The following is a 17,957-nucleotide window of genomic DNA, read 5'->3' as shown; positions in this document are numbered from 1 at the left end:
AATTTGTATATTTTTTTTTCAGGCGAACAAAATTTTTTTCCGCAAAACTAACTGCGAAACCATTGTTCTGGGTGTAATGCCTAGGCCTACAGTAAATTTCATCAATATCGGGAATGGTGACCGGGACCTCGTGTTCGATCTTATCTGGACACACCCTACAGCACATCGGACGGTCACCTTGCTTCAGAGGCGACAGTAATATTAGTAAGTAAAGAAAAAAATGAGCCAGTTTCACTGATTTAACGTCGCGAAGGCTGGTTAAACAGCGTAGCTGGTGGCATCACATTGGTAGGCATGGTCTGCATCGGTACAAACGAGGTCATACACATTTTCCTCCTGCTCTCCCAACCGAATGTCTTCCACAAAGTCTCTTTTGCTTTTTCTCTTTCTTTCTTTCTTTCTTTCTTTCTTTCTTTCTTTCTTTCTTTCTTTCTTTCTTTCTTTCTTTCTTTCTTTCTTTCTTTCTTTCTTTCTTTCTTTCTTTCTTTCTTTCTTTCTTTCTTTCTTTCTTTCCTTCTTTCTTTCTTTCTTTCTTTCTTTCTTTTTCACCCCGTATCACATACGCTTTTGGCCACGGGCTTCATTCTTAGCGGCCCAGTGTCGAGTAGTGGGGCTTGTCCTATTTCTGCGTCGCAAACTTGCTAGGAACTGTGAACGCTCCCCAGAGAATAACCTCGACCTTAAAAGAGCCCTACAGCACTTTTGCAACATGCTCGGAAAACGCTGCTGATCGCTAGTCGAGGCTCCCGAGAACATGCGAGCCAAACATTATAGCGCAGCACGATACCTGGAACTTACCATGAATTTTCAAAACCAGCAAGAAATCATTCGCTCTTCTCTCGACAAATGATGCCGTAAACCCAAATGAACGCGCCATAAACCCAAAGTCCACGGCCATTGGCTGATTAGAGCATCGTGAGCTGCATAGTCACCGCAGACGCCGCCGGATGGAGCCACGCGCGCACTCGGGATCACACTGAAAGTAAGCCGCGCGTTCGAAAGAAAAAAAATAAAACAAAGTGATCACGGTCATGACTCATGACGCGTGCTTAAGAACGGGCGTAGCTTCTTGCCCCCTTGTCGTCCCCACCCCTTTCGTAGCTCTCAGCGCGCTCGCTGGTACGCAAGGAGAAAGAAAGCGCTTAAAGCGTGCGACTAATTCCTGCAACTCCGCTCGTACTTAACGGATTCAAAAAAATTGTGCGGCAGTCGATTCGTGAGTCAATAAACTCCTTTATTGAAGCCATTCGATGATTACTTGGAAAGTGCTGCAGGGCCCCTGAAAACGGCTCCGCTGTTAAAAGGCGCGCCCTGGTGTGGTGCCGAGCCTACAGGAATGCTTACGTGTTTCAAATGTAAATGATTGAGATTTTTCTGTACTCTGCTATTAAATAGCAGCAAGCTGTCGAAGAAAGCGCAGTTAGAAAAAGTGGGTGAGCGAATCAGGGTACTTTGCATCCTACAAGAGGGCAGCACGCCGTCCATGTTTTCGAAGGCGAACAAGAAACGCAAGCATCCACGCTTTCAGGAAAACGAAAATGTGACGTCGTAACGATACCGCCAATGGAGCCAAACATAAATGGCACTGATAACGTATGTCGTCCCTGAAGCCTCCGCCGTTGCTCAAGTAAGACTGAAGTTCATGTCTGAATATGTTTTCGAGTTTTCGAGCAACTTGAACGTAAATAATCGTGAAAAGCGTTGTTTAAGTTTACTTCACATCCTTTATGCTCCCATCTCCGAATGCGAACTATCTGCGTTCAAAGACACTTCGCGTATTTGTATTGCGGGAACGCTCGTTACTCACGCATGCCAAATAACGTTATGAGCTACCTAAGCCCAAGGAGGTTTAAAAAAATCACAGCATATCCACGGAGTGAATGATGATGAGTGGGCGAAGCTGCGGAGGTTCATCGGTAAACCGTGAATCTTCCGTGAATTCTGCCCAGTACATCATCACCGACGTGAGATCGGGCGCGTTTATACTAAAGGTTCGATGAGTTATGACGACTTGCAGCTCACTTTAATTTTACATGTACGCTGTGAATTTTCATTGTTTAGAAAACCATTGCTTTAGAAAACACCTTGCGTCTTTCGTTAAGCAGCTGGCGTCTTTTTCGTTTTGCTTTAGAAACATCTGGCGTTCTTTCGTTTTGTTTTTACAAAACATCTGGCGTCTTTCGTTGGTTTATTTCATCAATCAACGGCGTTTTGAACAAAATTTTTATTGTTTAATCACGCACAGGAGAAATCTCACCAGGCACTACCTTGGAGGTAAACAATGGCTGCTAATGGGAATGAGAGACAGAAGAAGTCGGCTTTTAGCTAACACTTACACTTCTACAGAGACAGAAGAATTCGGCTTTTAGTTAACGCGCACGCTGCGAATTTTTTATTGTTCAACAACGCACAGGAGAAATCTCCCACCGGCACCACCTTGGAGGTCAAAGGGTAAGACTTGTTACTCACTACTACGAGCACGACGAGGGACGAACGGGTGCCGCCTTAAGGAGCTTCGCCCCTAAAAAAATTCTGGAGTGGAAACTCTCGAAACGCCTTGCCAGCGAAAGTGAAGCCAGCTTTTGCCCACCAAAGAGCTCGGAAACATGCTCTTTTCTGGTGGTGCCCACTAAGAGATCAAATGGCTTTGATCTGTTATTTTAAATACTACGTTAATTATAAAATAAAAGATCGTGGTTGCTGACAAAAGTAACCCGTCGAGAGGAGTATTGGCGATTGATATCCAATAAAATGTGCCATGACTTTGAGGCTTATTTACGAAAACCAGTAACACAAAGACACACTTGCACCAGTATCTCACCCGTAAAACTTGCCATATTAAACTTCTCTGGCGTGCGTGGAAAACGCTCGCTTTCCTTCGCCAAACGCCGATGGTTTATCGTGCCCCTACTAAGATGGCAGGCGCCGCCGCCATCTTTTGGTGGGCACGGCTTCACTATTGCGCAATAATGGCCACTCCAGCAATGTTTTTAACCTCCTTGCCTAAGCCCCGCCATACCCATACATATCAAGACTACACGCGATCTTTCCACAGGCATACACAACAGGGATACTCCCCTGGTGTAGTGACCACACAGCCATACTTACACATATGACTTACGAATGTACAGAGCGGCCAGCCCGTGCAGTGTCTAGGTTGGTGCGTTCACGACAAACTCTCACGACGTGGTCTTGGGAGGCACGGCTCACCGAGCTGGCATTGGGAAGTCAACTGTTGACTCTAGACCAGGCCCGGCGAGCCGCCGCGGCCAGTGGGGTTCTACCAAGGCAATTTTTTTTTACCTCCTTGGCTTCTGCAAGAGAGCTCCACCCGGGATTAACCACGGACTCTCATTATGAAATAAAGTTTATGCTGTTAAAAATGGAGCGTACTATGTGACAAAAGTGAGAGTACAGCCACTTGCGACAATGGGAAGTAAATGTGATGAGCTACGAACGAGCTTCGGGGGGGACTCTCCTGAATATACGGCAGATGTATCGGTCGGAAAATACGTACATCGCGCTTAGCTACCTCACTAACAAAATAAGCTATTGCACATGTATTAAAGTTTACCCACAGTCTGAGTGGCATCTAGTATTTTCAAGCATTTCTCGAACATCCCACTCTGCCTTCTCAGCGTGGTTATGCTAGCTTATTGCCTAGCATAACCACGCTTGCCGCGTGTGTTTCCCGCTTTCATGTATAAAAAGGAGACTCATCTAGCAACTCGTTCAGTTCATTCTAGGACTGTAATGGGTAGACGACGGAAATAAATAAAGATACCAGAAGAACAGGGTGAATACAATGCTCTACGAAATGAACAAATTCGTCTTGCTGAAAACGGTCTACCACAGCGACCACAAAGCGATTATCACTGCCATTACACTAAAGTAATAATAAAACATACTCCCCCCCCCCCCCCCCCCCCCCCAATCAACATGTGTGATGTTTGATACAGGTTCCCTGGGCATTCACGTTCGCAGTTAGGGTTGGCGGCCAATTTTTTTCGTCCGTGTTTTCCGTGAGCTTTTTTTAACTCTCTTCAAGATGGGTCACCTACATGCCCAAAGTGAACCCGTCCGTTTCTTGGCTAGTCGCCGGTCCATTGATGGAGAATACCATCATCATCATCGCCATGCCAAGTAGACATGCATCCTACACAGGAAGAATGAAGTTAATGTATCGAAAGAGCGAAGGAAAGGAGATAACTGGATTAACTGTGGTAGCGAGGGAACATGAAGAGCGATCCGAAAGTGCATATTGACATCCTCCCAGCTGGCCACAATAAAGGTCGGTTTTTGAGTTTGAGGCGTTATACTCTTGGCATGCATGGGGCTGGGGCCATCGCATGAGGAATATATACATGAGTCTCATGCAGCAGACATAATTAAACGCTTTATGGAAGTTTCCACACATCAAACCGTTGCTCGAACGTAAAGGTGAATGACTTCTGCGTACACCGGTTGTTAGAAGAGTTGTTCTACACGGTAGCTGATGTCGTAATTAAGATTCGCTAAAACCACCTTCCATTGGCTTTGCGAGCGTTTGTGAAAAGATCGCCCTTTAAAAAGAAACTTATTCGAAAAGAAACTCGTTTGAGCGATATAGGCTTCCGCAAATCGTATATGCCAGATAGCTTCCGCAATGTGATTAGAAAGAGTTGTCGATTAGCGCTTGCAAAGGCACTGCCAATGCTTGTCTCGACAAGGTTAAGAAAAGAAAAAGCATATTCGCTGGCACAACAGGGAGGGGGGGGGGGGGAGCGGTGCACCCCGTCTTTGCTGGTATAATACTGTCAACGCCAACAATGGAATCGACCGCCCTCAGATAATTAGCCGAAGAATTTTTTAATTAAAGCGCGCGCGCCACACACCATCGCCCCGTTGCTTCTTGGCGCGCCACGTATATGCTTGATGTCCGGAGAGGCCGTAACTGAGAGTCGAGGAGAACGAACTCATACGGGGATGTGTTTTTTTATACGATTTTGCGTGAAAAACTTAAAATACTGCGTAAAAAGCGGTGCTTACAGAAGGCTCTTCCGTGCATGGCTGGCCGTATAGCATGAACTTCATGGTTATCCGAAAGAATAAAAGTACTGGAATTACTGTTAGAGATGAAAATAAAAGCGCATGAGCCTCGCATACGCAAGTTACTGTACTGCCTTACGAACGAAAGAAGGGAAACTTTTTTTAAAGGGGTCTTTTATCTTTGTTACACACAATGTTAATGGGAACAAACAGATAATAATGCCAAGGAAAGTATGACGGATGTTATTTGTAGTAATTATGGTATAAGTGTGAGGAAGGTAAAGTGGACGATAAGATAACTTACCGCCGGCAGGGACCGAACATTACGAACCTTATCTATTTCTGAACTTGGTGAACCGACTTCATTCACCTGGTGCCACTATACGAGACATTTGATTACATATACCCACTGTTTACTATCCAAGGCTTTGTCTTTAACGAACGCCGTACATTAGAAGCATCGGTAGGAAACTAATGCCTGCTTATTCTTCCTGTAATGGCGTTTATAATTAAATATTGATTGGTTTAAGTGGTAGGTACAATGAGATGTCATGTGAAGCATGGAAACAAATTCCTCACGTGTGTTCTTCTATTTTAGCCTACTGCTTCACCTACACCGGTAAAGTGAACAAAGAAAGAAGACTTCAGAACAATTATGTATTGGTGAGGAAACCTAAGAGCAGTGAAAGGGTGCGACGCCATCGGCGTGGTGTCATCGTGACAACATTCTTAATGGTCGGAACCGAGATCCGCATCTCATGAGCGACGATGCCAGCCGTCGGAAAAATTGGGAGACAACTTAACCAATGAACCAAGATTCAATTAAGGCAATTGTTGTTGTTCGCCCACATTATCCATCACCGGTAAACACTTCCAAAAAAGAAAATCCGAGCGGTCCTTCATGCACTTGCCTAAGACGACTCGAAGGTGAAAGCCGTTTTCTTTTTCTTCTCAGTCGATTACATTGACCCCCGCCTCGAAAGCTTTCTGTATCTAACGTGGTTTTGCGCGGCCTCCGTGATCAGGGGCATTGCAAGGTTTCTGCACCTCACGCGGTTTTACAGCGCCTCCGGGATCGGCCCACCTTTGACCAAGCAACGATGTCATGTGATGACGTGATCACGTGACGACACGTTATGTGGCATTATAGGGGCGGCACGATGACGCCACAAATTATGGCGACCTGTAGTGATGTCATGACATGATGATTTTTTGTATCACTCGCGTAGACGCCGCCGACGCCGACGGTCACTCTTCGCGTTTGACCAGGCATCTAACCCCCGTATTCAGAAACGCTCCTTGACTTGAACTTCACTTGCCACTGCCTCAAGGCAGCGCGTTTGAAACGCGTTTCTGCTGCCTTGGCACCGCCTAAAGGCAGCGCGTTCCAAACGCGTTGAAGGCGGTGGCAAGTCAAGTCAAGGAGCGTTTCTGAATACGGTGATAAGACTCTCGCCTTGATATTGGCCCCTATATGTGTGGATGGAAGAGGCCAAGGGTGACATTGTGTTCAACGTGACGGGTCGTTGTTTAGTGGAAAATGTAACAATTAAATGGGAGTTACTGGACTTCATTTGGATAAGAGTCACGACCGACGCCAATTATGGGCGATGATGATGAAAAACACGTTTCGCTCTGGTTTCGTACGTGCAGAGGCAGTACGGGTGGCGCGGGTAGCAGCAGCGAGGTGTACCTGAGCAGCGTGGAGCGCGAGAGTGATTCTCCCGCGACAAGCGACACGCCTGCGACGTCGGCCGAGACGCCGGGAGGAGACGACCCGTCGGTTCCTGCTCCGCGGCTCGCCTTCCTCGACAAGATGCTCGAGCAGTACGACAAGCGCGCCTGGCCCACCTACGGCATGGGTGAGTTTGGAACTGAGTTCAGTTAATTTTGCTCGCATGCACTTGCGTAGTGTCACAAAGAACGTCAGACAAGGTGCACGTGGACGGACTGCAGGCCCGCCCCGAATTTTCTTCTCAAGTGTGAGCCTGGTTGTTGCGCTGGGTGTGTCTTCTTCTCTGTTGTCCGTGTCTTTTTCTCTTTTTTTTTGTTGCGCAGTCGTACTGAAGTCATGGATGATTAAGTTGTCAAGAACGTTCGAGAATGCTCAAGAAATCTCCTTAACTTTTCAAGGTTTTTAATCAGGTTGTTTGCGTCATTCTGAATCGAGCGTCTATAACATATACGTGGAATACATAGGCACAAAATAGACGTACTCGCAGGCGTGAGCAGGGTTCCCCATTAGGGGGGAGGGGGCATTAGGGGTTCCCTATTAGGGTGAAGCAAAGTTTCAGCGTTGCCCCCGCCCCTCCACCCCTGATGGTCGAGTCCAAAGGACGACATACTTCACAATGGATGAAAAATTGAAAGTAAAGCGATGACCTGCATCTCACAATGGCTTGCCTTCGGTTCCTGTCTTTTTGGGATTAAAGACCGGAATTAAGCGCAGTTCTTGGAAAGCAACATCAGGGTTCTTCGGCCGCCATTATCGCCAAAAAGTTGCGGGGCCATAAACCTGCTCCCTAAACAATGACGGCACAGAGCCGACTAACAGTATGGGGCAAGTTTCGCCCCCCCCCCCCCTAAGTCATTGGGGTGGGGTGGGGGGGGCACCCCCCTGCCCTCCCCCCTTCCCCTTTCGCACGCCTAAGGACATACTCAAACCGAGGTCGCAATAAATAAGGCGCAATTGAAAATCCCCGTTCGCAAGTAGTGTTAAGCGTAAAACGTAAGTTACGTATATTTCTCCTACTTATATGACATGTTGCACGTCGTCCATGAACACAACAACCAACTCATTGTTCTGAGAACTATGAGTTACGTGCGATGCCTGACTTAACTCACAAGTGAATTCTGAGTTGTGAGTTTTAGCTGTGTTTGTTCGTGAACGCTTGAATAGTTGTTTGCGAAGTAGTGCATTGCGCACTCTTACGCACGATGCCAGAGTGAAGTTCCTTCTAACAATTCCTGAATATGCTAAGACGCTACAGTTGTAGCCCACACTACTTACTACCGTCTTTACTACAGAAGGCACAATGTATAACAATTTACTTTTTCTGATACACAAGTGAATGCTGAAGAGTTGTACTATGTACTATATCTCTGTCTCTTTTCACCATGAAGCCTAACAAAAGCTAACTTGAAACTAAGCAAAGGTTTTTTTTAGATGCGAAGCATTTCTTAGCGAACCTCTGGCACTTTGAGCGTTTCTATCTACGTATCTATCTATCTATCTATCTAGCCGCCTACGTCTGGGTGCTCTCATGATCGTCTCCTTAACTTGGTGAAGACCAAAATTTGCATGGGAGGGTAACAGGACTTGACGAATATGATTGCCGGGTCATGACATAAATAACGTTAAAATCCTGTCGCGTACGTCGTCAAACGCTTTCCACTAGACACGTGTGGCACATACCCGTTTACCACAGGCCGCGGTGTACGGGTATGCACCACAGGTGTTTGACAGTTTATATCTACCGAGGAACGGCGAGAACGGACATTGGTAACCTAAATGCTGGAGCGTTAAGGAAAACCAACAATGGCAGCGTTGACTCAATGAATGGAATGAATGAAAATTAGGATCCCTGCAGGAGTCGAACCCAAGCATTCTGCGTGGCAATCAGGTACTCTACCACTGAGCCATGCCAGGTCTATAAACTGGTTTGGAAAAACAGCCTACGCAGGCGTAATATCGGTGTAACGTCAATTGTGGTTGTGGTGCTTGCTATCTAATCTTACAAGAAAGCAATAAACAGTACATGGTACTCCTACGATGTGTACTCCTACAGTACAGACATCATATCAGATTAGCGTCTGTAGTTCCAGTGTTGGCTCCGCTTTTATAGCAGTCTAATAAACATTACGTTTGTATTCATATGATTCAGCAAGCTATATTGAAGCATTGCTCGACCCCGGAGGAATACATTAACGAAAGTTACATATGATATCAACATCACCGCACCGTAAAGTGCACTTAGTCCGCAAGAACGACGCAGTGTCCACTTCATTTCTTACGAGGCTGGGCGATGGCCTCATGCTGACCGAGGATGATGCCAGATTGATTGACAGCCGCTTTGTAGACTAGGCTACATAGCCCACATACGTCAGGTAGTCTATGAATACGACAAACACCATCCACTGATGTTGGTCCACGTAGCACTATCCAGGCCTACCAGCCTCGACGGCCTATACCTCACCAACGCGAAGGGTGGCTTCAGGTTCCTACTTGTCGCCGGCTCTGTCGACAGCCGATGTGTCGACGAAATTACCGAGGCATGAGGATGTAGATGCGGTCACTGACCAAGTCAAGGTGAAAAACACAGAGACGTTTCGGAACCCATACGGGTTCCTTGTTTACACTAAGCAGGCAAGAGCCGTGTGTCGCTTTTTTATGCTAAAATGTGACGTAATGAACGGGTGTAGGTGTAGGAACCGAGGCATCCTAGAATTCCAACAGCTCTACTATACCACATACTTCACTACACATGGGCCCTCGTCACCACGATCACGACCGGATCCTATAACAAGTCATGACCAGCTGCTGGTGCTCACTGATCACGGTGATGATGTCTTTGTTCAAGAACTGCCAAGAACTTCTTCCACACATGCACACGAGTTCGTGAAACGTGCGTGCGTTCTCGGGACACATATGCGGCTCTTCAACAAATATATGTGTGCGTATAAAATTTAAACATATCTTTAGCGTCATTTTGTAACGTGTCGCTCAGTAAAAAAAGTTACGCCATAGTCACCTTCCCGCCGCATGCTTCGCATAACATCGATTTCCACGGTACGTGGGATCTGCCGAATTTTTTTCATGTTCTGTTCAAAAGCCATTGTGCTTACGCTTTACATTTCCCCACCGTAGCTTCGCTTTCGTATCTTGCATGGCCATAATCAGATAACAAACATGTTCGCTAAACTCTGCGCAAACGGGCTGCGGCCATTGTTCTGTGAACAGAACACAGCAAAAAAAAAAAAAAAATCATTTCATAACCTTATTTCTCGACTCTAAACATTACTCCACAAGAGTTCAAGCTTCCGTGCCTCTGAATAATTTAGGGTTATATTCCGAGCCAGCGTGCTTAAATTGATAAGTGTTCCGTGCTATCGATCAGCGAATACAACGACAGAAAAAAAATTGGAGGACCCTTAAGCTTCGCCTTTAAGAGTTGAACGCGATAGCGAAATCCGGCCCCTAGTGCGCACTTCAACCACTAAGTGCATACTTATTAATCTGTATTGTTACACACACACGCACACAGAACACATGTGCGCGCGCGCGCAAATGGTAGAGGTTTTCGATATAAAACAAGAATCGCATGGCCTCCAAGATGTACGCCGCGCGCTTGCCATCTCGGAGGCCATAAAGAGTCGAGACATATTTCTCACAAGGCCTCACAGATGGCAGTACATAATCTAGCGTTTGCTGTTTGCTTGATCAACGCCTCCTCTAGAAAAGCCAGCGTTGGCTTGATATGTTTTCCGCTAGATGGACATAGTTGTCCATTTTTAGAGCTGTTTGAAAGTTCGTGTGTGTTTTTAGCGGCGATGGCTGCACTATCCTGGCCTTTTTCGACGTAGTTTGATGGTCTCGCCAATGCGCCTACATATCGCCGAGTGGGCTCGTTTTTGTCGTGACACCTGCCGAACAAAATGCGTTAAGGAGACTCCTTCACTACATGACATTTATGTAGTGTTTTTTTCTGAAGCAGCTGCAAGTGAATGCATCACTACGTCATAGCGTTTGTGATAATTTCAAATACGCATTATAATAAATACCATGAAAGAAAAAAAAAAAAGTAACATCGTGACTTTGTGATAGGACACCTGCTTGCCATGCGAACGGCCCGGGTTCGATCCTCAATGGGACCGAAGATTTTTTATCTTTATTTTATTTGCTTCTTTCTCGATTTTTCGGTCACGGACGATTTTTCGCTCACAACCAACGGTGCCGACACCGACACCGGAATTTCTGCGACACGAGCTCTCTAACGCTATCGCGTTAAAAAGAAGATCACAGCGCCGAATTGGTTTCGTCTGCTCAAACAGCAGATCACGTTCGCCGTAGCTTTCACCGTTCTCGCTTATGCACTATTCAACGCTTGGAGCCCAACACGGCATAGCTGTATTCCATGCGACCATGTAACATACCAACGCAAAATGGTGTTGGCAAATTTTTTTGTGTGTTTACAAGACACCACGTGGGAATTTCGGATTCTTGTCGTCTTAAGCACTACTTGCTGGTGTACGAAAAAAAAGAAAAAGAAAACTCACAGGGTCCTTTATGCATCCGCATCAGTCGACTCGAAGGCGAAAGCCATCATCTTCTTTTTCTCTTATGTCGATGTATTGAACCTCCCGCGCCCTCCTCCGAAAGCTTTCTGCATCTAGCGTTGTTTTGCAACGACTCCAGTGTCGGAGGCATTCTAAGCACCTTACCTTGTTTTGCACCGTCTCGGGAATCAACCCACCTTTCACAAGCAATGACGTTATCGGATGACGTCAAAATGGGACATCAAGTTATGTGACGTCATGATGACGTAACAAGTTTTGGTGATCGTATGGCGACGTCATCTCGTGATGATGATTTTTTGCATCATTCGTGTTGACGCCGCCGACGTGGGACGCTGAAGTGGGAAACAAGGAAACTACGCAAGGTAGAATTTCTGTAGCATGGCTCATTATATGCACAGAAAGGAAATAATGAATGCATAGTCGACTTAACAGCATGTACCAACAAAAAGCCGAGCTAATCCGACAGTCTGGGGAAGAAAATACGCAGCTGGGGCTTTTTTTCGAATATCTGCAGGCCACTTCTGCTTTCGACCACGTGATTGTTGTAGTGAGAAATTGCGATTCGGAGGTGGAACACCTAACCAAACGGAGCAAAACAAGGCAAATCGCCGCATGCGGCTCCGTAGAAAAGAAACGGGATGCGAATACAGAAGAGAAAGTTCACTTCCAAGAACATCCGGTGTAATAATGTTCAGCAAAAATAAATGATAATAAAAGCGATCAGTCTGAAGTAGAAGATTACCATAAAGAGCCCACCAGCTTTGTACGCGTTAGTTAGGTGCGAGCATTGAGCAACAAAAAAGCAGCGAAATATCAAGCTCTGTAATTGCTTCCGGAGTGTGCTATGTTCCATCGACTAATCGAGCAGAGTTAAAGGCCCGAGAGCAAACGTACCGTGGAGCTTTGCTATTTCTCTCTGCATGGGACTTGAGAGAAGCCTTGTGGAAGTTGCTCAGGTCGTACACGGCGGGGTTGCAAGAGTCATTCGTCGTAGTTTCTGATTTAGCAGCGAGTGCATCGTTCGCCGGAAAGACTGGCCTCACTATGCCATCAGCTACCGAGCGAAGCAATTACCTCACACGTTCCCGAAACGGACACCGCCCAAGTTGCGCTCGAAGTTGGACCCATCAATCGACCAGTACAAATGAAGTGCTGGTTACCGTGCTTGCCTCGCGCTCCTTTACGTTCCCGCAATCAGTCAAAACAGAAAGCTTACCCAGAGGTGCGTCGCGTGAAGAAATTAAAAACACAGAAAAGAGCGAACTCTCGTGCGACAAAGCGATCCATTAGTTGAAGAGCCCAGTCTGAAGACGGAGTGTTTTAGCACGGACGGTAATACCGCACAGTTTTTGCTGCGGCATTACCGTTCCCCGTTAGATGCGCTGCGATCCGAAAACATTTTATCTGCACGAGTTTCTGGATGCGCACAGTCACATGATGAGATGGACATAGTGGCTATTGCATGGTCTTTCAGGTAAGAATTACGACCTGTTTGATAACGACGTTACAGTATTTTTCTATATACCGTACAGTAAACGGGCACTGCTAAACACCCTAACGACGTGGCTGTATCGAGGTTTGTTGAAGAAGTCGCTATAGTAGCAAAACCGCATCCGTCGACCAGACTTGACAAAATACATCGTTGTGTCATTTTTCTTGCTTTACCAATTTCTAATGGTTTGCGCTGTGGAGTCTATACCTGTCTGCTTACTCCTTGACAGAGTTCATGATGGCGCATTGTGTCTGTGACGTAAGCAGATACCGCTGCGCCTTATCTCACACCATTTGTACGTACTTAGGGTTAACAGCGCGAAAATAAGACACGGCGGACAGGAAAAAGACGAGACAAGCGCTGTCTCGTCTTTTTCCTGTCCGCCGTGTCTTATTTTCGCGCTGTTAACCCTAAGTATGCACAACCAACTAGCCCAGTCAGCCACTTTATTAAGTTACATTTGTACGATTCTGGCTTTCGACGTCGCCTCAGTGTGATGCTAATGTACTTCTATTTTCTTTCTTTTGTTATCTTAGGGCATCCAACGTACGTCAAAGTGAACATATACGTGAACAGCATAGGGCCTGTCAACGCGAACAACATGGTAAGTGTTCTGAAGCGAAATTGTTCATTCATATTAAGTTACCATGCTTGACATTATTTTGTAGATGGTTTTTGATATGTATCGTATATGGGGTGTTGGTTTGAAATCGCAACATACAGTCAGCTAATATAAGTCTAAGTCCAATCATTAGAGGTCACATAGGCAAAAAGTCCGGTCACATGGCTACGCTAAAGTTGACGCTAAGTACAGCCAGACGAACACGGAATATGTTGACGCATGACGCTACACATTAGTATACATAGACCAGTCACATAACTACACTGCATTAGTAGGGACAGTTGGGCGGGTTGGTTCAAATTCATATTTGAAGAAAGCGCGAAAAAAAACGACAACACAGAGATACGAAGGGGACAGGACTTCAGCTACTAATAGCGCGTCGTCCTGTTCCCTTCGTTTGTCTGTATTGTGGTTTCTTTCGCGCTTTCTTCAAATATGAATTACAATACTTTTGACATCCAGTCTCATGAACACGTAATAAGATGACACCTGGAGTCACGTATAGGGCAACAATACCCGGTCCAATCAAATACATACGCTGAACTTCTACTAAATAGCGAAAGCTATTCTTAGTCATGTTCAAGGATATCGCTCGCTTCGAGTAATTTATTTTGTGCCTATACTGCGGTAATTGTGCGTAGGCCGAGGATATTCCTGAGACTGACGGGCCAGTACAACTTAATCGCGTGTAATAACTGCTCTCCTTTTTCTTCGCATCAGGGTGCACTCGCATAAACGATGCTCTCTATATGAACTTCACCGCAAGTACGTTCTGGACTCTCAGCTCCTGCAGTTTTGTCCAGTAAAGGTCTTGTGTACGCGATACCGATCTACCTGCGAAGGTTGAGCTGCGGTAACGGGAAAGACCACGATCGTAGGAGTATTTGCTTCAAACGAGGCACCTGGGTGTTGCCGGTGTTACATATGTGAGTCCAGAAGAGGCTTAGGTACACCATGTGAACTACACAGGTTTCGCACGAAGCTTTGCACAGAGGCAGTGCCCAGGTGGTGAAATTTAATCCGGAAACGCCCACAACGGCGCCCCCATAAACTGACGTACAGTTTAGGTCAACTTAATTATATCTTGAAACATCATTTATTTTTTTAATTTTACGAAGTGAATGAAGCACAGTAAGTATGCGAACTGGTACAAGCGCCTATCTTGTGCATTTCGTGTAAATATAGCTTATCCTTAACGCTGTAAGTATGTTCGATAATTCGAGAAACCAACTAGTCGAGCTCTCAGCAACAACAATTGAACTCTGCATCTTCCCCGCTCTCTCGACAAACAAGTGCAGCACTTGCGAATGTTCGTATGTGATTGGACTCACGCGTAGCGAAATCTTCAGCCACGGAGCACGCCAACTTGTTCCCAAGCACCAAACGCGTACGCGCTTACGGGGGCCGCGTTGCTTTCCGTTCGAAGTGCAGCGATAGCAACGGCTAGCGCGAAACGTGCTTCAGTGTGCGGCAGGCAGTTTTCGTGGACGAGGAGAGCCGTCAGAGAAAAGTACTCTCGTTCAGCGCCATCTCCACGGTTTCGTACGGACTTAGAATGCGCCGAGTTGTGCCATCTGCACGGCATTTTGTGAGACGTCGGCACGCCGGCGTGCGCTCCACAGGAATCGAGCCTACGAGTACGTTTCACCAGCCCTCGCCACGAGCCAGTCTTGGCGAGATAGCAGCCACGTTTCTCGGCACGGGTACCGCTACGAGGGAAGCAGAGAGAGCAACACTCGATACGACGTGCATGCCATTGAAGTCCGTGACCGTTTTCGACGCGCTGGCTGTATCGGAAGTCGGCGCGTCGTTTCACTGTTGCAACTCGATTGCGCGAAAACAGCAGTCCTACGTTGAGACGCTGAGGGCGAGGCAGGATCTTCGCGTTCCTTCTTTTCCCGAGGTTGAAACCTCATGTAGTGCGGCAAACACTGGAAAGTGATTCCACGTATCGCCACTACGACTTTCAGCCACCGAAATCTTTGCATACTTCACGGCAGCGTGTCTAGCTCTCTCTTTCTCTCTTTTTCATCTCCTGCTTGCTTTTATTCGCACATTTCCTTGCTTACAGCAAGGACAGTAGCTAGAATTTCTAAATATTCAGAATTTCGCTCTTAGTGACGGTTGGGAACACTTTATTGTTGTTTGTTCGTGCACGCCTACAAGCAGAGAGCTGTAATCACGGGTCTCGCATTTTGTAATCGCGAAAGCAAAAAAAAAAAAGGTTTTCTCTTTTTGTGAAATTTCTCAAGTCGCACACTGACGCGAAGGAAAGGCTGACCGCTTGACATGCCGCATCAATCGTTAATCGCGCAGTAAAATGATTGTTTACGCTCTGGTATCCTACGCCTTGCGTCTCGCCTTGACGAGCAAGTATTTAGGCGACATGCCACCCGATGACAATATGGTTGGTGCGAATACTGTCACCAGTACGAACAGGCTGCACCAAGGACACGCGCGGCAGGCCCATTTTTTGCAAATTCTTGAAGTGCCTTGAAGTGCCTCAGCAACAGGGCGCCACAGCGACACATAGGCTCAAGGTCGCTTACGCCTTCCTAGAAGAGAGAAGCCTGCACGGAAATGGCGAAACCTTATAGTAATAACCCGTGGCTGCTCCTTCGTTTCTTTCCTCGCCGCTTGACGTCTCGCATGCGTTAAGATAGTCTGAGCAAGACCGAGGCGCCTGGCGGTGAAAGAGACGATAGAAGAAGCCGTGCGCGCCAGCTCTGTTTGCCTCTGAGAATCTCAGGAAGCGGCGATACGGTTGCACCGAGGAAATGAGACTGGCGCTGCGGGCGAGGTCAAACATAACCAACCCGTACGCCAAACAGTTGAGGAATTTTGCTCCCCGAGAGAAGCCTCAACGGAGACGACTCCCCGCCATCCCGTCCATCCTTTTCTGTTCTTTCTTTCCTTTCCTGTTCAGAATCGCCAGGGCCTGCGCGCGTCGGAATAGTTCCTGTCATGCGTCCGCTCTTCCAGAAGGGAGACGGGTTCCCCGTTGCGTTGGCGACGGCGGAAGCCGTTTCGCTGTCGAAAGCACGCAGCCGGCTATTTGTCTGCGTCGACGCTCGGTCTAAATGATGCGACGTAGAAAGCAGGGCGGGGGGGGGGGGGGGTTGGTCATTTTGTCCTCTTTCGCGACTGGACCTTGTCACGTCCAGCTGTCGTGAACTTTCTGCTGTTTAGTCGAAAAAAAAAATACCAAAGGAGGAGCTAAATAGGAGAGAATGTGACGACTGTACAAGTAGCTGCTGCTTCCTCCTCAATAAAGACGTGTTCTCCCTCTCCTCCATCACCAAATGTGCTTATTCATCGTTGTTGTGGCTCGTGCCCGTTGTAACGCCAGAAGGGCTTTGACGCGGGTAACGCTGCTTCGGTCTAACAGCTGTTAGCAAAAAGAGGAGGAGAGGGCGCGCAAAGTGTTACGCTTCCGTTGAGCATCTGTTTGTTCCTTATGTAAGCTTCAAGTTACACTTGCTCTAACTTATCAGGAAATGTACATTGCTACCGTTGGCGCCAGGTCGTAAAAGTAGGCAAAGTTACAGCCTTAAAGATACAATGCGGGAACATAAAACTGAGCAGGCAGTCCGCGCGCGCGCTTTTATGCTTATTCCTTATGTTTCCCGTGATGTGTAGAAGGCGAGGCGTGTCTATGCCGTGGAAAGGAAAATGATTGGTGTAACCTTAAGGGACAACAAGAGAACAGAGTGGGTCGGGGAACAAACGGGTGTTAAGGACCTCTAAGTCCAAATCAAGAAGAAGAAGAAGACATGGGCATGGGCACGTAGCGCGAAGGCAAGGAAACCGTTGGTCATTGAGAGTAACAGACCGGATTCCAAGAGAAGGCAAGCGCGCGAGGGAGAGGCAGAAAGTTAGGTGGGCAGATGGGATGTAGAAGTTTACGGGGATAACGTGGCCGAAGCAAGCACAGCACCGGGTTGATTGATTGGCGGAACATGGGAGAGGCCTTTGCCCCGCAGTGTGCGTAATCTGGCTGACGATGATGAGGATGATGATGATGATGCTTCACGATGATTCGTAGGAATACGGCATGGACATCTACCTGCGCCAGTCTTGGCAGGACCTGCGGCTGAACGTGAGCAAGTACGGCGTTACCACGCCGGTGACCATCAATGGCGAGGACATCATGGGCAAGATCTGGAAGCCCGACCTGTTCTTCCGCAATGTGAAGGAGGCCAGCTTCCACTACGTCACTGTGCCCAACAAGCTGGTCAAGCTGGGTCCCGACGGAGAGGTGCTGTTCAGCATGCGCCTCACTCTGCGGCTCGCCTGCTTCATGTCCTTCAAGCACTTTCCCCTGGACACGCAGAGGTGCCACATTCTGCTTGGACCCTGTGAGCAGCAGTCTCCGTCACTTGCGCCTTAACTTTCGTTCAAGAGATAAGACTGTGTGAATGAGAAGCGGCTTTGGTGAATTTAAATGTCTGTACCAGATAACTTAATGTTGTAAGGAAGGGGCAGCGTAGAGAACAGCGGGTTTTGTGTGGAGGGAAG

The 17,957-nt window shown here is 47.1% G+C and overlaps 1 protein-coding gene across 1 annotated transcript in view; it reads left to right on the top strand.

Moving 5' to 3' along the window:
- The window catches only part of LOC119394126 (glycine receptor subunit alphaZ1), a 164,159-nt gene that overhangs the window by 128,532 nt on the left and 17,670 nt on the right, over positions 1-17,957 (top strand). The window contains exons 2-4 of the mRNA XM_037661375.2: positions 6,682-6,890; positions 13,354-13,421; positions 17,485-17,797. Of these exons, the coding sequence (XP_037517303.1) occupies positions 6,682-6,890; positions 13,354-13,421; positions 17,485-17,797 (590 nt within the window). The remainder of the gene's footprint in view (positions 1-6,681; positions 6,891-13,353; positions 13,422-17,484; positions 17,798-17,957) is intronic.

This window comes from Rhipicephalus sanguineus, chromosome 5 (genome assembly GCF_013339695.2).
Source record: "Rhipicephalus sanguineus isolate Rsan-2018 chromosome 5, BIME_Rsan_1.4, whole genome shotgun sequence".
NCBI classification, from domain to species: domain Eukaryota; kingdom Metazoa; phylum Arthropoda; class Arachnida; order Ixodida; family Ixodidae; genus Rhipicephalus; species Rhipicephalus sanguineus.
The sequence above is the reverse complement of the archived record's forward strand: the minus strand, read 5'-3'. Positions and strand labels throughout refer to the sequence as shown.